This window comes from Acytostelium subglobosum (genome assembly GCF_000787575.1).
Source record: "Acytostelium subglobosum LB1 DNA, scaffold: scaffold8, whole genome shotgun sequence".
Taxonomy (NCBI): Eukaryota; Evosea; class Eumycetozoa; order Acytosteliales; family Acytosteliaceae; genus Acytostelium; species Acytostelium subglobosum.
Window position 1 is genome coordinate 153,743 of NW_012236525.1, and position 26,002 is coordinate 179,744.

At 44.3% G+C, this 26,002-nt stretch overlaps 9 protein-coding genes across 9 annotated transcripts; 4 read left to right on the plus strand and 5 right to left on the minus strand.

Moving 5' to 3' along the window:
* Nucleotides 1-988: 988 nt before the first annotated feature.
* Nucleotides 989-1,926, plus strand: SAMD00019534_044490 (hypothetical protein; the record flags this gene model as incomplete). The annotated part of the gene is made up of 2 exons (XM_012899939.1): nt 989-1,508; nt 1,592-1,926. 2 exons carry the CDS (start codon nt 989-991, stop codon nt 1,924-1,926), a joined length of 855 nt encoding a protein of 284 aa, XP_012755393.1.
* Nucleotides 1,927-2,088: 162 nt separating this feature from the next.
* Nucleotides 2,089-3,231, minus strand: SAMD00019534_044500 (hypothetical protein; the record flags this gene model as incomplete). The annotated part of the gene is made up of 2 exons (XM_012899940.1): nt 2,089-3,001; nt 3,086-3,231. 2 exons carry the CDS (start codon nt 3,229-3,231, stop codon nt 2,089-2,091), a joined length of 1,059 nt encoding a protein of 352 aa, XP_012755394.1.
* A 1,103-nt stretch (nt 3,232-4,334) lies between these two features.
* Nucleotides 4,335-6,660, plus strand: SAMD00019534_044510 (hypothetical protein; the record flags this gene model as incomplete). Its single annotated transcript, XM_012899941.1, has 4 exons — nt 4,335-4,350; nt 4,479-4,513; nt 4,623-4,753; nt 4,839-6,660. The coding sequence occupies 4 exons, from the start codon at nt 4,335-4,337 to the stop codon at nt 6,658-6,660; spliced, it is 2,004 nt and encodes a 667-aa protein (XP_012755395.1).
* A 288-nt stretch (nt 6,661-6,948) lies between these two features.
* SAMD00019534_044520 (hypothetical protein) lies at nt 6,949-8,175 on the minus strand (the record flags this gene model as incomplete). Its single annotated transcript, XM_012899942.1, has 1 exon — nt 6,949-8,175. One exon carries the CDS (start codon nt 8,173-8,175, stop codon nt 6,949-6,951), a length of 1,227 nt encoding a protein of 408 aa, XP_012755396.1.
* Nucleotides 8,176-8,691: 516 nt separating this feature from the next.
* SAMD00019534_044530 (hypothetical protein) lies at nt 8,692-9,812 on the minus strand (the record flags this gene model as incomplete). The annotated part of the gene is made up of 3 exons (XM_012899943.1): nt 8,692-9,062; nt 9,145-9,559; nt 9,645-9,812. The coding sequence occupies 3 exons, from the start codon at nt 9,810-9,812 to the stop codon at nt 8,692-8,694; spliced, it is 954 nt and encodes a 317-aa protein (XP_012755397.1).
* Nucleotides 9,813-10,596: 784 nt separating this feature from the next.
* SAMD00019534_044540 (hypothetical protein) lies at nt 10,597-15,636 on the minus strand (the record flags this gene model as incomplete). Its single annotated transcript, XM_012899944.1, has 12 exons — nt 10,597-10,629; nt 10,700-10,862; nt 10,947-11,093; nt 11,155-11,222; nt 11,281-11,446; nt 11,513-11,659; nt 11,738-12,402; nt 12,511-12,698; nt 12,783-12,828; nt 12,892-12,951; nt 13,015-15,461; nt 15,564-15,636. The coding sequence occupies 12 exons, from the start codon at nt 15,634-15,636 to the stop codon at nt 10,597-10,599; spliced, it is 4,203 nt and encodes a 1,400-aa protein (XP_012755398.1).
* Nucleotides 15,637-17,951: 2,315 nt separating this feature from the next.
* On the minus strand, nt 17,952-21,614 carry SAMD00019534_044550 (hypothetical protein; the record flags this gene model as incomplete). Its single annotated transcript, XM_012899945.1, has 6 exons — nt 17,952-19,229; nt 19,305-19,524; nt 19,582-19,710; nt 19,778-19,954; nt 20,029-20,611; nt 20,699-21,614. The coding sequence occupies 6 exons, from the start codon at nt 21,612-21,614 to the stop codon at nt 17,952-17,954; spliced, it is 3,303 nt and encodes a 1,100-aa protein (XP_012755399.1).
* A 643-nt stretch (nt 21,615-22,257) lies between these two features.
* On the plus strand, nt 22,258-23,851 carry SAMD00019534_044560 (hypothetical protein; the record flags this gene model as incomplete). Its single annotated transcript, XM_012899946.1, has 3 exons — nt 22,258-23,039; nt 23,100-23,703; nt 23,768-23,851. The coding sequence occupies 3 exons, from the start codon at nt 22,258-22,260 to the stop codon at nt 23,849-23,851; spliced, it is 1,470 nt and encodes a 489-aa protein (XP_012755400.1).
* A 785-nt stretch (nt 23,852-24,636) lies between these two features.
* Nucleotides 24,637-25,818, plus strand: SAMD00019534_044570 (hypothetical protein; the record flags this gene model as incomplete). The annotated part of the gene is made up of 1 exon (XM_012899947.1): nt 24,637-25,818. One exon carries the CDS (start codon nt 24,637-24,639, stop codon nt 25,816-25,818), a length of 1,182 nt encoding a protein of 393 aa, XP_012755401.1.
* Between the last annotated feature and the right edge of the window lie 184 nt (nt 25,819-26,002).

The window sequence follows — 26,002 nt, forward strand, 5'->3', positions numbered from 1 at the left end:
TTGTTGTCCAAAGAACCATGACTACAATTATTTATCTTGATTGTTGTTGGTTCATGTTAATGTTCAACTTTATCAATTAATTGAATTGAATGAATGATGCAATATACATACATAAATACAATTGTTTATGACCTTACTTGACATAATACCCAATCAATCAATCATATTGTTAGTGTGTGTGTATGTATGTGTATGATCATTGATGGGATGACGTTGATTGATTGTTATAAATTTAATAATATTTGACGACAGTGTTACAGATACACATAAAGATACTCTCTACTGCTGCTACACACTACATCAAATGATATGTTCATTATTCTTATTCCTATTCTTAATCATCATACTGTCATACCTTACTTCTTAATATGGGTCTGATCATGTCCATCACTCACACTCAATCAACTTAGTGAACAACACTAACTCACACTCAAACTCACACACTCACTCAATCACATGACATTGATTGATTGATCACCCGCGGTTGTCAGATTTATCGATCACACTCCATGATCATTAACAGAGTGTCATGATGATATAAGGTATACCAGCCCATTTACTATTGATTAATGTCTGTCTTTGGACAACAACAACAACAGTGCAGCGATCGATTGCTGCCGGCATGATGTCACTATGCAGCCCCTCCATCCATCTCTTGATGGTCAGTTAGAGATACAAGACACTCTACCCATTGTGATCACATGTACATGTCTTGTTCATGTGTCCGAATGCGCGAGTGCTGCTCGACACACATCGTATTTGTTGGCGAACATCCAACCCTACCCCTGGCCGGCTGGACATCATCAAAGGGAGGGAGGTATATTTAATACACATAAGTATTTCTGATTATTATTTAACACCACCCATCCATTCAATCAGTGATCAATCAATCAATCAATCAATTAGTGATATCATCATCTCTAATTCAACATTTTGATTATTATTATTATTATTATTAATATACCAATATATAATTATAAAATCTAAAATGTTGTACAATAATAAATTTATAATCTTTGTACTTATAATATTGCTGGCAATTGCCAGTTACTCAGCGGCCACTGGCGACCCACCCGCCGAACACTCACCAGCCCATATAGCCGCCAAGCCCAAGGGCGCTACTGCTGCCAAGGCTGCTGATGGAGAAGCTGCCAAGCCCGCTGCCAAGCCCGCCGCTAAGCCTGCTGCCAAACCCGTTGCCAAACCTGCTGCCAAACCTGCTGCAGACGCGGGAGATGCCAGTCCAGATCCCGCTGCCGATCCCGCTTCCGAACCTGCTGCCAAACCCGCCGCCAAACCAGCCGCTGCTAAGCCTGGTGCCGCTAAACCAGTTGCCAAACCAGGTGCCGCCAAGCCCGCTGCCAAACCAGGTGCTGTCAAGCCGAAGCCAACCAAGAAACCTACGACCGCCACTCTTGAAGATGGATATGAGTGTGGAAACAAGACATGCAAGTCAGGTTGGGTCTGTGCCTTATCTAATGGATCTCCTTGGAGCTATTCCTGCCACAGTAAGTATACCAAATTGGAACTATCCCCCCGACCCTCATCCACTCACCAATATTCATACTTACAATCACACATTAATCAACAGACGCATCTTATATCAAGGACAAGTTGATACTCCAATGTGATGTCAAAGGCGAGCCATGGAAGGATGAGGGAGGACAATATTATATACAGGTGGATTGTTCGATCGTCAGCAAGTGGCAATTACATATCTTCAATGTCACTATTGATGCGGGCTCATTACCATTGAGTCCAGCACGCCACTGGAACATTGACCGATCAAGTGTCACGGGAGACTTCAAATTGACTGGCACCAACAATGAGTTTAGCATTGGAAAGAAGGTGGATTTTGGTTTCATCACGACAGGTAGTGTGAAGCCTACACTTACTATCAAGAGTGCATTCATCTACACACTATAGTCACCAGGTTCATGACCTTGAATAGTTCCAGCCCCCGACTGATGACTCACCCCACCCCCCCTTTGTCATCAATCAATCAATAAACTTGCCTAATGTATACTCTCTCACACGAACACATCTTAAATATCTTTATACAATTGTGACCCAAGATGGATGGGATACCTACAGGGCAATGTCCCTGGTCTCGCCAATCTTCATGGCAGTGAACTCGTCTTCGGCCAGGCCAGCCTTGTCAGCCTCCTCTTTCAGCCTGCGAGGCGGCTCCAGTAGTGGCTCTTGTGTCAGGACGAACGTGCCCCAATGCATGCCTACTGATTTCTTGGAGGCGAGGTCGCGGTGCACCATCACTGCCTCGGCGGGGTCGACGTGCATCTCGCGCATGATTGATCGCGGGGAGTAGGCGCCGATGGGGATCATGCCAAAGTCGATGCCGCCCATGTGATGTCCAATCTCCTTGAACACGTCGCAGTAGGCAGTGTCGCCAGAGTGGAACACCTTCTTGTCGGTGCGCTTGTCCGTGACGACCCATGAGCACCAGAGCGTGACGTTGCGATCCAGCAAGCCCCGATTGCTGTTGTGATGGCTAGGTGTGCAGGTGATGCGCATGTGCTCGCCAAAGTCGGCCTCCTCCCACCATTCGAGCTCGGTGACGGTCGTGACGCCACATGATGTGAACCATTGCTTGAGGCCCTTGGGCACGAACCAATGAGTGCTGTTGCCCAGTGCCTTGACCACGTTGATGTCGAGGTGATCGTAGTGACTGTGACTGATCACGACAAAGTCTGCCTTGGGCAATTCAGTGACCTGGCATGGTGCGTCGCGATATCGTCTCGGTCCAATAAATGACAATGGTGAGCAACGCGCTGAGAACACGGGGTCTGTTAGGAAGTTTGCTCCAGCAAACTGTACAAAGAATGATGCATGGCCAATCCAAGTGCATCTCAAACTCGAACTTGACTCCAACGGTTGTCGAAGACGATCAAAGTCCACTGGTAATACCGGATGTACATTAATCTTCTCATCATCTGTCAATGGTTCAATCTTTTCTCTCTTATTAAGTGATTTCAATCCTTCACTAAAGTTTGATTGATGGTGTGTGAGTGTGTGAGTGTGCGAGTGATTGATTGATGGGCTGACGAATGTTCGTGTAAGGGCTTACAAGAGTATGTCAGTGAATGACATTGTCATCCATTTGTTGATGTATCTACCATTTGGTAGTAGTAAGGCCTTGGTCTTTCCAATGACTGATGGTGCCAATGTGGTTGAAGCTGCATTGGCAACAATATTAATTAATGTAGATGCCATCTTGTGTGCTATATAACACTTAAAAATTGTTATATTCTATTTATAAACCTAACTAAAGACGCTAACTTATGACCGATGAGGAATAACAATGATGATGATCAAGTACCGAGGAAGTCGAGGTCTGATTGTTTGTTTGGAAGGAAAAAAAAAAAAAGACACGTAATGCAATCGGCAAATGATTCGTGTCGGGCCGGAATCATTGAACTTGGGTTGTTTGGATTGGTTGTCAGAGCCAAAGTGAGTTCATCATGGCATCGAGTGCAGTTTGTGGGTAATCTTATGACTTGGAATCAAACAGAATCAATGGAACAAGAGTTCTAAATAGGGTTTATAAAGAATCATCATTATGTATATAATATTCACAACTTATGTATGTGTGTGTCTGATCGATTGAGTTAATGATTGATTGAATGATTGAATGATTGAATGATTGAATGAATGTATGAGTTATTGAACAAAAGTTGGGAAACTAAATATCCTTTTAAGTTCATTAGTGGTGTTGGTTGGGTGTTGTTGAGGCAATGAATGAATAAATGAATGAGATGATTGAATCAATCAATCAATCGAACCTGCAAGGACTACAAACCTGTCGACATGACTATTCAATTTGGGTTTTGTGAGACTCTCTACACTACTAAGCCCACAACCAGTGTATTGGGGTATCAATTGGTCCACATTGACTGACTGACTCTGTCATAATCTATCGACCTATCAAGAGATATTTCACACACTAGTTAGAAATCGATTGTCTGGTGAATAGTCACAGCAAGAATAGGGTGAATGGTGTGCGGGATGTTGAGGACGGAGTGGTTGTTGAGCAAAGGATTGATTGATATGACCCGATGTGTCACAACTTACTTTTTATTATTTTTTTTATAATTTGCAGCCTTTTTTACAATACACCCCCAAGTTGATGACATTAATTCATACACACACAAGAGTCACACACCAGGCCAACCAACCACACCCCATCAACCTTCACTCATTCATTCAATTACATCAACAACTACAGAACAGATACATATATTATATATTTTATAGTACTTTATTATTCTATTGTATATACATATTATCTATATATCATCAACAACAACAACAAAACAATGACTTCAAGAGAGGGTATGTTATGGTCATCTTAACTTGTGTGTGAGTTCACTCAATCACTTAAACTTACATACTCAATCAATCAATCAACTCAATCAATCAATGACAATGATATCACTTGCGATTATAACTCGAATTAACAGAGCATAGCAAGATTATTTTTGGAGACAAGGCATTCGTATGTGTTTACTCAATCGATTAGATCGATCGATCAATGACATGGTCGATGATGATGAAGAATATAGAGATTAACAAACAAAGCAAACATAATACAAACAAACAAACAGATCAATGGAGTTCAAACTATTGAGGTTGGCGAAGCAGTTGCTGGTGAGACCAAGGCCAGAAGAAACACCAAGTTCCCAAACATGATTGCCAAGCCAGATGAGAACACAAACACTCTTTATGATCTCTATCAGTATGTTTAGATATATCGATAGCATCTGTTGTGCGTCTACACAACAACAGCTCCAACTTACACGCTTGGATCACTATCATTATAGACGTCACAAGGATTCTGATAGACCAATGTTGGGAATTCGTCCATTGCAAGCTGATAAGAAGCGTGGCCCATACGGCTGGATCACCTACAAGGATGCCAACGCAAGAGCCAACAACATTGGTTCGGGTATCATGCACCTCGGCCTGCAGAAGGGCGACCGCATCGGTATCTTCTCCATCAACAGACCAGAGTGGGTTCTTTCGGATATGGCCGGCACCAACCACGGTCTCGTCCCAGTGGCCCTCTACGCCACACTCGGACCAAACGCCATCGAGTACATCATCAACCACTCTGAGATCAGACTGGTTCTGTGCGAGGGCAAGAACATTGACAAGATGCTCCAAATGACCGCAGCTGAGACTCTGACTACCATTGTCAGCTACGACGCGCCATCCGAGGCCACCGCCGCCAAGCTCAGAGACTCAAAGCTCAAGTTCTACACTCTGGCCCAGCTCGAGGAGCTCGGTGCCGCCAACCCCGCCCCACACACTCCATCCTCGCCCGATGACACTTGTACTATACTCTACACCTCTGGTTCCACTGGCAACCCAAAGGGTGTGATCCTCTCCAACACCAACATGGTGTCTGAGGTCGCCGGCGCTTACTTCTCCCCAGCAGGTCTTACAGAGGAGGACGTCCACATGTCCTACTTGCCACTGGCTCACTCCTTTGAGCGTGCCGTCGTGTCGATGGTTGCCTACGTCGGTGGCCAGATCGGTTTCTACAGTGGTCAGGTGCCCGAGCTCTTTGACGACATTCAGGTGTTGAGACCCACCTTCCTGGTCGGTGCTCCACGTGTCTGGCAGAAGCTGCACGACAAGATGTGGCTCAAGATCAACTCTGAGTCATGGTTGAAGAGAACCCTGTTCAACTGGGGTCTCAACTCCAAGCAGGCCACCATCAAGAGTGGAGGCAGCGCTCCAGTCTGGGACTGGTTGGTCTTCTCCAAGACCCAACAGAGACTCGGTGGTCGTGTCAAGTTCATCCTGTCTGGTTCTGCCCCATTGGACCCAAAGCTTGCCGAGTTCTTGATTGCATGCTTCTGCTGCCCAGTCGTCCAGGGTTACGGTCTCACTGAGAATGTCGGTGGTGCCGCCGTTGCCTACCCAGAGGACCCACGCATTGGTCACGTCGGACCACCCCTTTGCTGCACTGAGTTCAAGCTGGTCGATGTGCCCGAGATGAACTACTTCTCCACTGACAAGCCAAACCCAAGAGGAGAGATCTGTATACGTGGTCACAACGTCTTCAAGGGCTACTACAAGGACCCAGAGAAGACTGCTGAGGACTTAAAGGCAGACGGTTGGTTCCACACTGGTGACATTGGTCGTTGGAACGAGCACGGCACCCTCTCAATCATTGACCGCAAGAAGAACATCTTCAAGCTGTCACAGGGTGAGTACGTCGCCGCCGAGTACCTCGAGGCCATCTTTGTCCGCTCGCCACTGGCCGCTCAGGTCTTTGTCTATGGAGACTCGCTCAACAGTTTCTTGGTCGGTGTCGTCGTACCAGACTTTGACGTCGTCGAGAAGCTCTTTGAGCAAAAGTACTCGCACATCAACAACAAGGACCAGCAGGCTCTCGTCAAGACCAAGGAGTTGTACAAAGAGATCATGGACTCATTCGATGCATGCGCCAAGGAGGCCAACCTGCAGGGCTTTGAGAAGATGAAGCACATTCACGTCGAGCACGAGGCCTTCTCCGAGGAGAACAATCTGTTGACACCATCGTTCAAGCCACGTCGTCCACAACTCAAGGAGAGATACCAGGACACCATTGCCACACTCTACGCCGAGTTCAAGCGTGACCATCCAGAGATGTAAATATGTTATGTTTTAAGTACGCAGTAGGCACAGTCAGTACAAGGTCAGTCATCCCGCTTGGACCACCGCGAAGACCCAAGCTATATTCATAACCTTTGGCTGGTCCTACAAGGAGGAGAGGTTTTAGATATCATTTATAAAGTATGTTCGTTTCTCAAACAACAAAGAATGGATTGGTTTGGCAATTGATTGATTGATTGATTGAGATGGGTTGGGTTGATTGGTCAGTCATCAGCCTGGCCGATGTGGAACAGACAGACCAGGTCTACCTTTATTATGCGTATGTTGTCAACAGTTGGTTGATTGTTCCTCGAGTTGGTTATGTACAAATGTAGTCTCCTCTACTTCCTCCTCCTGTTCCTCTTCCTCTTGTTCCTCTTCTTGTTGTTGTTGGTATGCGGTACTAAAATACATGAGTAGTAACTTGATAGTCTTTAACTCGTTCTGATGTTTGGCCATTATTGCGCTGGCGTCGGTTGCCGAGATACCAGCACCTTGTCCAGAGAATACAGTTGGCGTCAGCACTCTGGCGAGATTGTCCACATCCATTTTGGTGTTGGCCACCACTTCTGGCTGCAGGACACGGCCAAAGAACATTCCAATGGTGTCGACAACGCGGGCCACCAGGGGCGACTCTATGCGCTCCAGTATCGAGGCGATTGTGTCGGATTGATTGCAGGCAACCAGTGCATCGTATAAGTATGTTGGCAACAATGGTGTGGGCAGCTCTCTGATCCACTTCTTGAGCAACGAAGCCCAAGTATGAACGCTGTAATGTAGATCGGTGTCCTCTGGATCAAAGCCATCCTTTGCAATCGTCTCGACATCCTGCATGTTGCCACTTATCCTGAACAGACCCTCAGTGCCCAGTCCACCATTATCAATGATCTGATCAATCAGTATGGTCAATATCATTGGCACGTCTCCATTGTCGTCTCCTTGCAGCTCCATCAACTGTTCAATCTCCACGCCAAACATGCCTACTTCCTCGTCCTCATCTTGTTCCTCCTCATCTGCTGCGTCATCTTCATTCTCTCTATCCTCATCATTTTGGTCTGCAATGGCTTCTTCTTTATGTTCTTCGGCATCTGTGCAGCTTGAGCCCATTGGGTGCACGCCTCTTGCTCCAGTCGACTCTTGAGTTGATGAATCCATTATCTTTGTTTGTTGTTCTTGTTGTTGTATGACTATAATGTCTGCTCCATCATCAACTGTTTCCATGTTATTGTTGTCGATGAGTTGTGGAAGTGAAGAGTTTGGCGCCAAAGTGTGGCTATGTTGGAAGTTGTGGTTGTGTGTGGCGAATGTGTTGTCGACGACGGGCGCGGCGACTTCTGCTGTGTTGATCTTGTGTCTGATTGTGGAAAAAGCTAGATGTGCCTGCTGTTCGAATTCTACCATCAACTTATGTAGTTGAAGATTATTACTACTATTATTCTGTTGTCGACGATGTCTGTTGTTACTCTTTCTTCTCACAACATTTGACTGTTGCTGCTTCTTCTTTCTAATTGCCATCGATGTTATTGCTTTGTTGTTATTGTATTGTTGTTGTTGTTTGTTGCGTTGTTGCTTTGTTGACACGTGGATGGAAGGACAGACGGCAAGACGGAAAGACGGATTGTTGTGTTGTGTGATTGAGTGACAAAGTACTTGGGGATTATTATTATTACTTGAATAGAGGTAATCAATCCAATGGATGGGTGTGAGTGGTGATCAGGTGATTGCTATTAGATCGATGATCAAACAATGTGTAGCTGTGATGGATTGATTGATTTATGCGTTTATTGTGCTGTACGAATAGTGGACAATGAGTTTGTAACAACCTTGTGCGCCCATACACTTGGACAAGACAACAACAACACATTAATTAAAAGAATCGTTTTGTGTTTAGCTCTCAATCACCTGACTATGATCTCAGATTCGAGATTTACACACCCCACTAGTTCTGATCGATCACCACCTTCCCACTCACACACTCACGCTGATCAACAATTGAAATGAAAATGAACTTCTTATTGTTGTTTAGTTTAATTAATTGAGTGAAGCTCTGTTATGTGGAAGGTTGAGGTAGTCCATCTCTGGACCCTCTGGAACGATGCCAGTTGGGTTGATGCTACGATGAGACTCGTAGTAGTGGTGCTTGATGTGATGGAAGTCGACGGTGGACTTGATCTGCTCGTTCTGGTAGATCTCGCGGAGGTAGTTGGACAGAGCAGGATAGTCCTTGATCATTCTCTTGTTTGTCTTGAAGTGACCAAAGTAAACTGGATCGAATCTGACCAATGTCGTGAACAATCTAATGTCGGCCTCTGTCATCTGCTTTCCCACCAACCATCTCGACTTGGACAGTCTCTCCTCCAACTTCTCCAAAGCAGAGAACAATTTTTCAAAGGCAACGTTGTCTAAGGAAGTATGATTTGATTGATTGAATGAGTATGAGTGAGCTGAGCGTCCAACTTGATTGAGCTCGATGATGAAACTTACATGCCTCTTGGTCACCGGCAAAGCCACACTTGTAGACTCCATTGTTGACGTTGTCATAGACAAATGTGTTGATCTCGTCGATCTCGGCCAACAACTCTTTGGGTGCAAGGTCGAGCGATGGGTTCTTGGCGACATCGTTGAACTCTGAGTTCAACATACGGATGATCTCTGAAGACTCGTTGTTGACAATGGTCGAGGTTTGCTTGTCCCACAGCACTGGCACTGTGAAGCGGCCTTCAAACTGTGGGTTGGCCTTGTAGTAGAGCTGCTTGAGATGAGTGTAGTTGTTGATTGGGTCCAACGTAGCGCCTTGTCTCTCTGAGAAGTGCCATCCCTCTCCTCCCAAGAAGTAGTCCACCACCGACAATCCAATAGCATGTTCCAATCCCTTTAGTTTACGAACAATGATTGTTCTCTAATTGATCGATTGATTGAATGTCAGTTGTCATTGGCTTTGACTTGATTGATTGATCGAGTGAGTGAGTGAGTGGATTACATACATGTGCCCATGGACAAGCGAGTGAGACGTAGAGATGGTAACGGTTGGCCTCTGGGGGGAATGGACCACCTTTGGCAATGGCATTTCTGAATGAACTTACCTTTCTCATGAACTCACCTTTCAATGGGAAGTCCATTATCTTTACTGCTGCTGATGCTGTTGTAGACATTATTAATAAATGATATTGATTGAATAATTGTTGTGTTTGTATTAATTATTATTATTTGTTTGTATCTTATCTTATCTTATGTTATTGTTATTGTATTGTAACATTTATTTATAAATTGAATAGGTACATTCTTTCATTCATTCATCTTATTCTTCTTCTGGGGTCTTCCAAACACACACACACACATTCTGTCAGGTTGCCAGGTGTGTGTGTATGTCGGGTTCGACCAATATAAATGTCACAGTGCTGTTGTTGATGGCGTACTTCCTAATCAGATCGACAATGCGATTGTGCTCTTCCAGTGTGTTCTCGATCACATGCGTCAATGGGACTCAGATCACGGTGGCGAACTTGTTCTACAACAATCCATCGAGGAAACTTGAGCCTCAGCTGAGCTCAAGCCGGCACAAGGAAATGGAGATTGATAGATCAGACAGCGAGTATGGTGTCAACAACAACAGCAGCAGAAAGCACTGCAAATACCACTACCAGCACTTCGACAACCTGCTCCAAAAACAATGCATATCCATCCATCCATCCATCAATCAATCAATCAATCGATAGATGATGGTCCGGGAAATGATCGAAATAAATTCCTAAACAAATGAGTTATAACACAGATCCACATTTCCTTCTTGGACCAGACCCAATCAGAGTCTGTTCAGGTCGATCAAGATCAACAATAACAACTAGACCTTTGACTACAGAGACCATCTTTGTGTGTATAACAACAAGAGTCGGGTAGATGAGAAGTCACAATCTATGTGACAAAGGAAGGTGATGTTTATTTGGGTTTAAAACCACAATTGACACGGTACTATCATTGGAGGAAAGGGAGTTATAGTTAATATTAAAAGATGATAAATGGAGTTGAATATTGTACTTACATCACCATCAACAATAGGAGCTCCTTTGTTTTCACTTCCATTGGCAGTAAAGCAGAAAGAGCCGGACTCTGCACCCTCTGGTGAGAATCTGCTGTTTGGTTTTGTGGCAGCATCAGGCTTGGTCAACACGTATCCAGCAGGGGCATCAATCTCGACACAATAGCTGATTGTTGAAATAATAATTGGTTAGATTATGCTTTGATGAGGTTGGTTTTAAAATCCAAATGGATTATAAGTAGGTACTTACTCTCCTGCAACCAAACCAGTTATCCTGTATCCATTGCGGTCAGTAGTGGAAGTGTATGTGCCAAGTAAATTCTTGTTGGAATCTAGGACCCTGACTGTTGCTCCAGCAATGTTAGATTCACTGTTATCGTTTACTCCATTCTTATTCCTAATTTGGGTCAAATATTATTAAATGAGTACAATACTGGTTTGCTTTAAAAAATACTTACGAGTCTTTCCATGTATAGCCACTAATAGCGTAGGTCTTGGTCTTCTTGAAACCAGCGTTGACACGGTACTATATACAATATGTTAATATATTATACATTAGTATTAATGATTGATTTTGTACTTACATCAGCACCGTTAAGAACTGTTCCATTTGAGGGCTTGCCATTGTCAATTGAGAAACAGAAGGTGGAGTTGGTAGCACCCTCTGGCGAGAATCTGCTATTAGGTGCTGTTGCGGCATTGGGCTTGGTGAACACGTAACCAGCTGGAGCATCCATCTCAATGCAATAACTTAGGATTACAGGTTGGGAAATTAGTAACTTTTAGGAAGGATATCCTTGTCATCGGTCTACTTACTCTCCTTCTTCCATAGCACCAGTCCTCCATCCATTGTAGTCCGCAGTGGTGATAAAGTTGGCAATCACTACCTTGTCAGCGTTGAGGACTCTCACTGTGGCTCCTGGAATATTGACTTCGTTGTTGTTGTTTGTTCCATCACCGTTACTTAATTTGATTGGTTCATAATTATTAGTTCCTCTAATAGGTTTGAGTGGATTAACAATCAATAAACAATAATCTTACCCATCACTCCAAGTATAGCCAGCCATTCTGTACTCCTTGACAGCATCGTAACCAACTCTGACGATATGCTCTCCTTTGCTATTCAAAACAGTGTCCTCGCCAATGGTGAAGCAGTACTTGTTGGTGGTTGGATCGATCTTGTTGTCCTTATCGGTGCCGGTGGTGCCAAGTTTGCCAACCTTGTAGTTGGTGTTCTTGTAGTCGACGTTGAGGCAGTAGTCTCCATCATCAAGAGCACCAAAGTCCACACCATTGGCTCCATTGGTCGAATCGAAGGTCTTAACCATTGTGCCATCAGCCTTGGTCAGATTACCACGTCCACCGAAGTAGTAAAGCTCGCCAGTGTCATCATTGCCGTTCTTGTTGGAATCACCGAATGAGAACAGCTTCAACTTGGGCTTGATTACTTGATCATAACCAACACGGATGATCAGCTCACCTTTGCTGTTCAACTCGGTTTCCTCACCAATGGTGAAGCAGTACTTGTTGGTGGTTGGATCGATCTTGTTGTCCTTATCGGTGCCGGTGGTGCCAAGTTTGCCAACCTTATAGTTCTCGTTCTTGTAGTCGACGTTGAGGCAGTAGTCTCCATCATCAAGAGCACCAAAGTCCACACCATTGGCTCCATTGGTCGAATCGAAGGTCTTAACCATTGTGCCATCAGCCTTGGTCAGRTTRCCACGTCCACCGAAGTAGTATGGCTCGCCCTTGTCATCATTGCCATTCTTGTTGAGATCACCGAATGAGAACAGCTTCAACTTGGGCTTGATTACGTGTTCATAACCAACACGGACAATAAGCTCGTCCTTGCTGTTCAATTCAGTCTCCTCACCAATGGTGAAGCAGTACTTGTTGGTGGCTGGGTCAATCTTGTTATCCTTGGTGGTGCCAGTGGTGCCGAGTGGGCCAACCTTGTAATTGTCGTTCTTGTAGTCAACGTTGAGGCAGTAGTCTCCATACTCTATRGWRCCAAAGTCAACACCATTGGCGCCATTGGTCGAATCAAATGTCTTAACCATTGTGCCATCAGCCTTGGTCAGATTACCACGTCCACCGAAGTAGAATGGCTCACCGGTGTCATCATTGCCGTTCTTGTTGTTGTCACCGAATGAGAACARCTTCAACTTGGGMTTGRTWACGKGTTCATAACCAACACGGACAATCAGCTCTCCGTTGCTGTTCAACTTGGTGTCCTCGCCAATGGTGAAGCAGTACTTGTTGGTKGYTGGRTCRATCTTGTTRTCCTTRKYGGTGCCGGTGGTGCCRAGTKKGCCAACCTTGTATCTCTCGTCTCTGTAATCGACGTTGAGGCAGTAGTCTCCATCCTCCATGGTGCCAAAGTCAACACCCTTGTCGCCGTTGGTCGAATCGAAGGTCTTGACCATTGTGCCATCAGCCTTGGTCAGATTACCACGTCCACCGAAGTAGAATGGTTCACCAGTGTCATCATTGCCATTCTTGTTGTTGTCACCGAATGAGAACAACTTCAACTTGGGCTTGACAACTGGAACATATCCAACCCGGACGATAAGTTCACCTTTGCTGTTCAACTTGGTGTCCTCGCCAATGGTGAAGCAGTACTTGTTGGTGGCTGGGTCAATCTTGTTGTCACTGGTGGTGCCAGTGGTGCCAAGTTTGCCAACCTTGTATCTCTCGTCTCTGTAGTCGACGTTGAGGCAGTAGTCTCCATCATCCATAGAACCAAAGTCAACACCCTTGTCACCGTTGGTCGAGTCGAATGACTTGAGCAATGTTCCATCGGCCTTGGTCAGATTACCGCGTCCACCGAAGTAGAATGGCTCGCCAGTGTCATCTTTTCCATTGTCGTTCTTGTCACCGAATGAGAAGAGCTTCAACTTGGGCTTGACATTGGGTACATAACCCACTCTGACAATCAACTCGTTATTGCTGTTAAGCTTGGTATCCTCACCGATGGTGAAGCAGTACTTGTTGGTGGCTGGGTCAATCTTGTTGTCCTTGGTGGTGCCGGTGGTGCCGAGTGGGCCAACCTTGTATCTCTCGTCTCTGTAATCGACGTTCAGGCAGTAGTCTCCATCATCCATTGTTCCAAAGTCAACACCCTTGTCACCGTTGGTCGAGTCGAATGACTTGAGTAATGTTCCATCAGCCTTGGTCAGGTTGCCACGACCACCGAAGTAGAATGGTTCACCAGTGTCATCATTGCCGTTCTTGTTGTTGTCACCGAATGAGAACAGCTTCAACTTGGGTGGTGTGGTGCGAATGTATCCAACACTGACATTGAGGACACGGTTGGTGGCTGTCTGCTCATTGAGGTCGAAACAGTACTTGTTGGTGGTTGCGTCGAACTTGTTGTCCTTGTTGGAGCCGGTCTTGCCAAGTGGGCCAACCTTGTAGTTATTGTCACGGTATGGCAAGTTGAGGCAGTAACGACCTGGAGTGAGCTTGAACTGAACACCATTGGGGCCATTGGTGGTGCCAATGTTGGAGAGCACAGTTCCGTCCTCCTTGGTCAGAGTGCCCTTGCCACCAAAGGCAAATGGCTCATTGCTGCCTTGGGTACCATCCTTGTTGTTGTCAATGAATCCATGGACGTTCAAGGAGAGTGGTTGCTGATTAGAATCGGTGGTGGAGGCAGTGGTAATTACTGGGGGTGGAGTCACAATAGGACCGGTGGTCGAGGCTGTGGTAGATCCAGTGGTGGTTGGAGGACTGGTTGTTGAGGCAGTGGTAGACACAGTTGTCGTTGCAGTGATTGTCGACGTTGGTGTAGCGGTCGTGGTAGCAGTTGTCGAGGCAACGGTGGAGGCGGTCGTTGTGGGTGGCTTGGTGGTTGTGGAAGACGTCGTAACAGTTGAGACTGGTGGCTGCGAGGTAGTTGTGGCGGTGGTAGTAGCAGTGGTGGTCTGGGTGATTGTTGACGTTGGGGTGACAGTTGTTGAAGCGGTCGTTGACGCAGAGGTCGAGGCAGTCGTAGAGGTGATGGTGGTTGGCTTGACAGTAGTCGATGCAATGGTGGTGGCCGTGGTAGTTTGGGTGATTGTTGACGTTGGATTGACGGTTGTCGAGGCAGTTGTTGATGCAGTGGTTGAGGCAACGGTAGAGGTGACAGGTCCTGTTGTGACAGTCATTGCAGTAGTAGTTACAGTGGTTGTGGCAGTGGTAGTCTGAGTGATCGTGGATGCTGGTGAGGTAGTGCTTGCAGTGGTGGTCACGGTTGTAGATGCCGAAGTTGAGGTAACACCAGCAACGGTGCTGGCCACTGTTGAAGCAGTTGACACAGTGGTAGATGTAACAGGTCCAGTTGTCACAGTCATTGCAGTAGTGGATACTGTTGTTGTGGCCGTGGTGGTCTGAGTGATCGTGGATGCTGGCGAAGTGGTACTTGCGGTGGTTGTCACGGTAGTTGACACTGTTGTTGAAGTTGGAGCAGTAGTCACAGTAGAGGTGCTGGTGGTAACAGTTGATGACACACTCGTGGAAGCGACAGTACTGGCAACAGTGGACGCGGTGGACACTGTTGTTGTGGCAACAGTTGATGACACACCCGAGGTTGAGGCAACCGTGCTAGCAACTGTGGACGCGGTCGACACGGTTGTTGTTGCAGAAGTAGAGCTAGTAGCGCCGCCCTGACAGAATGGTCTGCCACTCACGTCAACCGAACAATATGATCCAGAAGGACATGTTTTGAAAGTACAGATGTTGATGCACTTTGGAGCGACGCTCAGGGTAGGGTGACAACAGACTGTGCCAAATGGACATTGGATTGTGTTGCAAAGTCCTTCATTGGCTGTTGAACTATGTTAGAAATTGATCAAAAAGATTGATTGATTTTTCGGATATTTACCATTGGCATTAACATGTATCACCAAGAGGAGAAGGAGGAAGAACCCAGTCTTCCTAAATGTTTTGGAGTACATAGGAAAGATGGATGGTGTTGTGGTTGTAGTTTTAAGTATTTAGAATATATTAAACTATAATAATAATACTGATGGTAGATATGAACAAGAATAACAAATTATTATTATGTAATTAACAAACAGGTTAGAATATTTATAGAGAGTAGAATAGGTCCAAGCTACAACAATATTGATCTCAATGGTATATTAGGTACACTGTATGGATATATCATTCTATCAATAAAAGTAACCCTGAACACCCCACCATAGCTACTTTTATGATTGTGATCACAATCATAATCATCAAAGAGGGTACAACTTTAAGGAATGATGCATCATACATACAACTTTAAGGAATCGTGCCTCAAGCACACAAAGAGGAGGTACTATACTTAACATTTAAATTAAGTTGGTGGGTGGATGCACTGGAACTACTCATACTCCATAGGCACTGCAAAACCTCACCAACATCTGATCATTCATTACCACAGTGGTAGTAGGCTGAGCACTGTTCCTTGTTCTAACAAAGTGTTACTGAGATGGATGTTACTCATAATGTTCTGAGGAATCCAATGGACCATTGGCAATGTTGCGAGTGTTGATAGTGTTGGCGTATGCAGGAACAATGGAATACAACAACAATGATGTGATGGCTAGCCATTATATTATGATCAAGCATATAATTAAGGTGAAGTTAATTGATCAGATAGATGGTTGGATGGATGGATGGGTAGGTCTTTGTTAGGGGTAGGGTAGGTGTGTGTGGTATTTGTTACTGATTCTGATCACCCGCCCATCACCGACAATAACACACCATTTAAACAAAGAGTATGGTGTATACACCTATGCTTTGGGGTTGTGTTGAACTCAACCACTCACTCATTCAATCACGCTTCTCCACTCAGATGCCTCTTAAATGTTACAATTTGCATTTGATCAAAAACATTCTAAGCTTCGAGGCATGTGAGTTGTACACATACAAGTGTTTTTGCATCTGCCTGCTTGATGGCAGAAAAGAGTATTGCTTGTAGAGATCAGCTGTACTTTGGTTGGTGATCTGTATTGGACATCGTTGTCTATAGATCTTATTGTTTATATGTATATAAGTCAGGTGATCACAATGAATGAGAATGATCTGTGCTGGTAGGACATTTCAAATTTTGGCGCCGAAGATCTTTAGTTGTTCATGTTTTAATAACCTTTAACTTTTCACACAAGAAATGGATTGACTAAGAATGAAAGTAAATTTGATCTTTGTGTATCATTCGGAATATAAAAGGTGTTATTCCTCTTAAGGATTCTGCACCCTCCATAGGTAAAGTAAGTCTTCCACATTTAGTACTGTTGTCGGAGAGATGGTCGATAGAGTGATTCATCCTATCCACTCCCTCGAGGAGTCGCTCACCCCTAAAAGGTTTGGTAGTTCATTGTTAGTGAGGGGTGTTTGTTTAGGATTGGTTGTATAAATTAATTTCCTTCCTTCTAAAGGTCACCTCTCAAACTATAAAAGAATACTATATAAAGGTTTGAGTAGTTATTTATATCTTTTACTATATAAGGAGAAACTGAACTGAATAAATCACAACTACTGGCAGTCTCCTTTACAACTTAAAATAACAAAGAATAAAGTAATCAATAAATATTTTTTATTATTATTATTTAATACTTCATATTATTATATTGAATAACTACTTTTGTTGTTGTTCATACTGGATAAGAATATTTGATCATACCTATTATCATTCATTAATAAATAAATAAATAAATAAATAAATACGTATCAAACAAATAATGAAGATAAATACAATTAACAAAAAGTTAGAGATTGAAGTTGATCCCAACACTACAACTTTAAAGGATATTAGGGAGAGGGTTCAATCTCAAGTTGGATATCCAGGTGCCCAACAACAGGTAAATATTATTATTATGGAAATTTTCCAATATTTACAAATATTAATTATAATATTTCACGAATAGCTTTTCTTTAGGGATAAGGAGGTTCCACATCGTTATGATAATAGGACTTTGAGTACTCTACATATTGACAACTCCTCAGAGGTATTGTATACTTCTCAAATAATAATAATTAATTAATCAAACTAACAAATTAAAATTACAGCTTGATGTATTCTATCACCTCAAGGAACCAAGTGGACGTATAACTGATACCATCCATAACAAACTTAATAGATCATGGTAATGAATGTTGTAGTTCCAACAATCAATCAATCATTATGTCATTCAATAAATGATTAAAGACTCTTGTAAATCATATAAATAATTAATTAATTGTTGTTGATGTTGATGAATGAGTTTTAATCAAATGCCTTGTTACGTCATTTCTTAAAGTCATCGTCAACTGATAGGTCCATGTCCCCAAGATCAATTCCACCTTTGATAAGATTGTTTGGCTTCCTCGGCCTCCGACTAAGGGGCTTGTGGACTTTGAGTGGTTCGGCGACCTTCTTTGCTTTGCCTGGTCTCTGCTGGTTGTTGCTGCTTTTGTTGTCGCTACTATCATCAGTGCTGCTATCATTGTCTTCGTCATCACTATCTCCACGTTGTCTCTTCTTCTTCTTGTCGTTGTTGATGTTATTCTTGTTCGCTTGGGTGGATGTCGCTGCTGATGTCTTGGACTTGGCTGTGGAGGTGGTGGAAGAGGAGGTAGAAGAGGAGGCGGATGTTGATTTGGCAGTGGATATGGAGGATGTCGATGAGGATGGTGGAGTAGACCTATAGTTCTTGTTTGTTCGATACTCTGATACCTTTGTAATCTCGATGTTACTGCTGCTACTACTACTACTTTTGCTGCCTATGCTGCTATCACTATCATCCATGCTGCTGCTACTATTACTACTAGTATTGATGCTGTCCTGCTTATTGGTCTTCATCATGGTATCCTTTGAAATAGTCAACTTGTCGTCAATGTTGTCATCATCATCATCATCAGTATACTTCTTCACCTTCTTCATCTTCTTTGTCTTTGTACTCTCCTTCTCACTCTCATCCTCTTTGTCCATCTCCAACTCCAACTCCTTCTGCTTCACCTTCTCATTCTCCTTCTCCTTCTCGCTCTCTTCCTCTTTTTCCATCACCAACTCCTTCTCAAACTCTTTGGATAGATTCTTCTTGTTAATAGATACTATCCTCGATGTCTTTGGAGTGATGATGTTCATAGAGTTGTCTTCTTGGTCACTGACATCTCTTTTGGGAGAGGACACTGGAGAGTCAGACTTTGTCCTGCCATTGCGATCGCCATCATTGTCACTTGATGCCTTCTCATCCTCGTCCTTTGGTGGTTCATCTTTATCCTCGTCCATCTTGTCATTGTCCTCATCCTTCTTGTCATCCTTCTTGTTGTTCTTCTCCTTGTCATTGTCTTTGTCGATCGATGAGTCAAAGCTGGTCAATATCTCGAGACTGCTGGTGTCGATTGAGACTGAAGCGCGTGCACTTGCATCAAAGTTGTTCTGAATGATTATCCTGTACTCCTTCTCCTCGTCTTCAGTCATTGCGTCCTCAAACTGTTCCTTGCGCAGTTTGAATATCAGTGATCTCAGGACCTTTCTCTTCTTGATTACATCGGTTATTGGGAACCAATTAGGTTTCTCGAGCTGTTTGTTGTTGTTTGTGCGCGTGTCAGAGGTTGTCATTGCTGCCAAGCATGGCTATTAATGGGTACTACTTACAGGGTTAACAAAGTTGGTCTCTGGCTTCTTACAAAACAGCTCCAAGTAGTGTAGCAAGAATACGCCGCAGTCGCTAAAGTTGTTCTGGACGGGGACGTGTGGACAGAATGCCTTGAAGTTCTTGGCTGTGAATGTACGGCTTGGGTACTTGCCCTTGCCATCAGGCATGTCCTTTCCAAACTTCTTTTCTTTCCACTCTTCCGTGAGGTATTCACGTATCCTGGTAAGATTGATTGAGTGAGTGATCATGTCTGTGAGATATATCAATCATTCATACCTTGTGTCGATAGGACTTGGCTTCTTGTAAAGTGAATCTAGATATATCATACAGGGTCGTCTGTCCTTGGGTGGGTCATCACTGCTTTCATCGCCAGGGAAACAAACGATCATTAAACTCCAATGTGCGCTGGAAGTTGGAAGTAAGTATTTGCTCACTCAGTCAATCAATCATTGAAGTTGAAGTGAATACATACTATTGGTTGATGGGAATAAAGATAAAGTCCTTCTCGAATATGTCGTCGTTCTTTGTCCACTTGATCACTTCGCGGTAGGAATCCTTCGAGTCCTCCTTTGAGGTCAACTTCTTGTAGAAGAAGCTGTTGAAGAAGAAGAACTTGTAGTCCTTATTGAGAAAGTTGTCGTTGATGTATCTGTGGCGGGGAATGATCATTGTCAGTTGTCAGTGATGTTGTCCAAGCCATTGGTTACTCTTGATGGATCATACTTTGTATAGAACTCAATGAGGCTGTCATTGAGGAACTCGCCTTCGTTCAGTCGCTCCAAGTCGTTTCGCGTGATGATCACCTGTCCAACAGGTTTCAGTTCCTGTGGCGTTGATCTCGGATAGTGCATCATGTGATCGTCTCCATTGACAGTCTTTATCTCCTTGGGTGGTCTGTAGACGCTTTTGGTACTGCTGCTACTGCCTAGACTGCTACTGCTTCCAATGCTGATGGCGATGCTGTTGCTAGTGATACTGTTGCCAAGGTTGAGTGGAGGTTTGAATGGTGATGCATCGAGCGCCTTGGCAAGCGCAGATCTCTTCGTTGTTGATGATGAGTTGGGCTTCGACGTGCTGTACGTGTCTGACAGGGAGTCATAGTTGCTCGAGGATGATTTTGGCTCACTCTTTTCGAGCTGTGATGGGTAGCTAAACCTTGTAATGACTGGCGTATCGACAGATTGAGCCGTTGTCGAATTGGCTGTGCTCGGAGCATTCTGGATTATGCTGCCATAGTGATTGTTCAATGCTTTCTTGGTCATCATTAAACTCAGTGATGAAATCGAGAACTTGGATATAACAGACTCTGATAGGGCAGGGCAAGAGTTGAGAGAACATTGTGTCAGTTAATTGGATTGAAACACATCAACAATCAATCAATCATATATCTTACTTCCATGGATAATGATTTCACTGCCACCCTTGTTGATTTGAATTGATCTCATTCTCTCCTTGGTATACTTGATTTCTTTGGTCCCCTTGTCGTAGTATATTGTAATGTCAGTAGATGTGACTACCATGGTAGCATTATGGATAGGAGGGTCACCACCGTTGATGTACAGGTTGTCAAGCTCAACAGGTTCATAAGTTTGCTTCTGTTGTTGTTGTTGTTGTTGTTGTTGTTGCTTCGGCTGTTGTTGCTTCTGTTGTTGTTGTTGTTGTTGAACGCGCACTTGCTTCTCTTTCTCCTTCTCCCTCTCTGGCAGACTTGGAGCATCCGCATCATCATCTACGTCCAGTATGGATCCTTGCTGTACAAAGGCAGGCTTTGCAGGATGAGCATCGTTATTATTCTTCTGCATCTCCTTAAACTTATCGAAAATCGTCTTTGATGTGTCGTAGTTCCTGTTCTGGTGGACTTTAGTGACTTGCTGTTGGGCGCCAGGCCCCATACTGTAGCTGAACGCATGCTCTGTCTGGTTGCTCATATTACTGATGGTGCTCATACTGAGAGTGCTGCCCTTGCTGTTTGCCAGTGAGTTGCCTGCTTTCCAATAGGAGCTCATGCCGCTTTTCTTTACAGTGACATTGGCCGGCTTGTTGGGCCGGTCTTGATTGAGATGCGCTGTCTTCCTGGCCAGGTCATCGGTGGCACTTGGGTCCAATGGGATGCCAACGTCATCTGTATCGTGTATGTCAACAGAGTATGAGTTCTGTGATGGCGGAGGTGAACTCTTCTTATTCCTTGCTGAGTTCAATTGTAATGTTGTAGTCGTAGCCGTGGTTTGTCTTGTCTTATTTCTATTATTATTGTTGTTATTGCTATTATAGTTGTTGTTGTAAGAATGATTGTCTGTGTCGTACTGCATTTCTTCATGCTACAGTAGGCTGATGTTCATGTCGCGCTTCAATCAATCGACTGTTTCTTTCTTGTTTGTTTAGAAACAAGATGTTGATGACTTTAGTTTGTTTGTTGTTGTTGATATTGTTTTGGTATTGGTTGGCTGGACTCTTCCTTCGTTGTAGTTGTGGTTTCGAGTATTGTTGATGGATTGATTGTTATAGATTGTAAGAATGTATGATGGATGAATGAATGAAGTGACAATGATGTGCTTGGGATTCTCAAGGTTCAGATTACCAACAATCCAAAATTTCAATTAAAGAGGGAGTGGAACTTACTTCTTTGGTCAATCAATCAACACAACTCAACACAACATAATCATTATTCATTCATTCATTCAACTCTTCTCTCTATCATATACATATATAGTATACTTATACATATTTGGTGTACATATACATATTTGGGTATATAATCCTTATTTAAAATGTATGTAGTATTGTATATACATCCAGGTTGTAGTTGGAACATGCGGATAAAGCAGGCATGCAGGATATTGAATGTTATATAAACCAAACAACAACTACAACACCAATCACTTATACTTGTTGTCCAAGCATGTAAGCGGGAAAATAACAAACTAACATTGTTCATTATCTAGGTCAACAACAATGGAGTCTACTCCCACAACAACAACAACAACAACAGTTGAGGGTTCATCCTCCACCTCATCAACTGCTCAGCCAAAGCAGAGCTCTGTTAAAGAGATAAATGAAAGATTGAGAAGAGTATTCTACACAAACAAGACGAGAAAGATTGAGTGGCGTTTCGCTCAACTAAAGGCTCTAAAGAAGATGATGACCGAGAACAAGGATGACATTGCCAAAGCCGTCAAGAAGGATTTGGGCAAGCCAGACTTTGAGGTCAACCAAACAGAGGTCGTGATGGTCATTGCCGAGATCGAGGAGACCATCTCCAATCTCGAGAGCTGGGCCAAGACCGAGACGGTGTACAGCCCTCTCCACTTCAAGCCGTCGTCATCACACGTGCTCAAGGACCCACTTGGAGTCGTGCTCATCATGTCGCCATGGAACTACCCAGTCAACCTGGCACTCATCCCATTCGCTGGCGCCATCGCCGCCGGCAACTGTGCCCTGCTCAAACTCTCTCGTCACAGTGGCAACGTTGCCCAGCTGCTTCACTCTCTGTTGATCAAGTACATGGACAACGAATGCTTTGCCTTTGATAGCGAGGGTGGCGCACCCTACATCACTGAGCTCCTGGAGTACAAGTGGGACCACATCTTCTTCACTGGCAGTGTTGCAGTTGGTCGTATCGTCTACCAATCTGCCGCCAAGTTCCTCACCACAGTCACACTTGAGCTCGGTGGCAAGAACCCATGCATCATTCATCAGGATGCCAATGTCAAGTTGGCCGCCAAGAAGTTGGTTTGGTAAGTCGTCAATGTCTTCCCCTTCATGCTACACCAGGACTAACTCAAGTTGTACAACAGGGGCAAGTGTTGGAATGCAGGTCAGACTTGTATTGGACCAGACTACTTGTTGATGCACAAGTCAATCGTGGAGGAATTTATTGAGGAGTTCAAGGTGGTGCTGAAGGAGTTCTTTGGCGATGACATCAAGCAGAGCAAGTCATACGCTCGTATCATTTCGAAGCAGCATACAGAGAGACTTCAGAAGTTGTTTGGCAACGGCAAGGTTGTCATTGGAGGCGAGGCCGATCCCGAGACTAAGTACGTCGCACCAACCGTCATCATGGAGCCCCAGTTGGATTCGCCATTGATGCAGGATGAGATCTTTGGACCAGTGCTCCCGATCATCACCTACGAGGACATTGACGAGCCAATCAGGTTCATCCAGGAGCGTCCCAACCCTCTCACCCTCTACCTGTTCTCCCGTGACTCCTCCGTCCAGGACCGTGTGTTACAGTCCACACAGTCTGGCTCGGCCATGTTGAACGATGTCCTTTTGCACTTTACCAACCCACATCTTCCATTCGGAGGCAGTGGAGACAGTGGCATTGGAGCATACCATGGTAGACTTACCTTTGACACCTTTACCCACAAGAGAGCCTTGGTCAAGGCTTCCACCAAGAAGGTATGTTTGTCATGTCATCAGATGCATCTAGTCATCAATCACTTACTTACCATATCCTAATTAGTGGTTGGACATTCCATTGAAGTACCCACCATATTCAGAGTTTGCTGGTACAGTTGCTGGCAAGATGATTGGTTCAGGCTGGTAATCACACGCACATACATACTACAGTATCCATTAGGTCATTGTATCCATTTGATAGCAGCATCAGTCATAAATCTGATCATTAGTCTTTTTGTCATTATATGATATCTGAGTGTAAATGTATGTGTACATGATCGAATGGATCCTATCTCATTGCTAAATCAATCAATCAAACTACTTCGTCAGACGAGTCATCATAATCTGGGATGTGAGAGTGGGAAAGGTGGTGTGAGTAAGGTAGAATTACACCAATCAATCAATCAATCAATCACCAACACCACACCACACCACTACTCGTACATGATTGATCGTCAAAAGGTAGAATGTTCAATGAATTGTCCACAGGTCAGGACTATCTATCTGACTACTACAATGATTGATTGATTGATGATCACCAACTCAATCAATCATTCCATTAATAATTTCCAGACTTTCATATATCTCCAGGATAATCCATCCAATCAAACTAGAAGAATGACAGTTGGGCGCTACAAGACATATACTCTACTTATACTTATTATTGCAGCCATATCAATAATTGATGGTAGTGATACGACAGACAACAAAGACGGGCCTAATTCACCCAGACATCTCAGATTGTCCTTGACCAGCTCATCCTCTCACACAGACATGCGTGTCTCTTGGACAACTCGAGAGTTGATCAAACAGCCAGCTGTATACTACTTCCAAGGTGATTGTAGTTTGGATTCTCAAAGTGGAGGACAAAGAATATCAATTGGCTATTCATCATCATATTTCCAATTCAATGGATACTTGCACACAGCCTTGATGTCATCGCTTCGACCTGGTCAACAATATTGTTACCGTGTTGGAGATGCCGATAGAATGAACAACAGCAACAATACATCACCATGGAGTGACTGGAAGCAATTCACTACTGTGCCCGACGACGATCAATCACCCGTGTACTTTGCAGCCATTGCTGACTCTGGTACTTATGGCAATGTATCCAATGTGATGAAGTCCTTGTCCAGCGATCCAGACATCACAATGGTGGTCCACGGAGGTGATCTGTCTTATGGATTGAAGGATCAGGTTTGGGAACTGTTTGGAAACATTGTGGAGCCGGTTACAAGTATCAAGCCATTCATGGTCATACCTGGAAACTGGGACGTGAAGCCCGACGCCATTGGATCATTCCTCAATCGGTATAAGATGCCATTGGCCTATCCCAACCCGACTACCACCTTGACAAATGGTAGTATCACTTCTACCAACTTCAACATGTTCTACGCACTACCCTACAACACTGCATACATGATCATGTTGTCATCGTACGACCCTCTGGACAAGGATAGCGTGCAATACTCCTGGTTGCTGGACCAACTCGTCTACGTCAATGACAGGAGGGATGTCTATCCATGGCTGGTGATCTTCCTCCACAGCCCAATGTACACCTCATCACAGGGACATGGTGGCAGTGACCTCAAGATGCGAGAGTTACTGGAGCCCCTGCTCACTGAGTACCTAGTCAATGTGGTGGTCTCAGGTCATGACCATGGCTACGAGCGTACATACCCAGTGCAGGGCGGCCAGGTGCTCAACGAGGAGAGAAACAACTATGTCAAGTTTGATGGCACAATCCATGTGTTGGCGGGTACGGGTGGAGCAGACCTCGACCCGTGGATGGACTACCCTAGTTGGACAGCTCATCGCGAGAGCTCAGTGGGATACACCAAGTTCAAGGCCACATACGATCGACTCGATGTCACGTACCTTCGTGTTGACGGCAGCACTGGAGACAGTTTTGTACTCCATCGCAATTCTGGACAGTTCCGCCATCATCTTAGAACGAAGAGTGACGACGAACTACCCTTACTCCTAGAATTCCTCATACTGGTGTCAGTGGTACTTCCAGTAGCTGCATGCCTTCGAATCTGTTGTCCAAAACGACAAGTTATCAGCAATGATCATTACTACAAAATGCGAATGCGTTCATCCCTAGTGTAGCCCTGTCATCCATCCCTCAATCAATCATTCAATCAATCAACTTCAAACACTAATCAATATTCAAAACTACCATCTTAAGTAGTAGCGCCGACTCTTCCCAATCGAATGGACAATCACACGTACATACACCAGGATCATGGTTGGCAATGGCGATCGACAGCTGCCCCAAAGGTGATCAGAGATA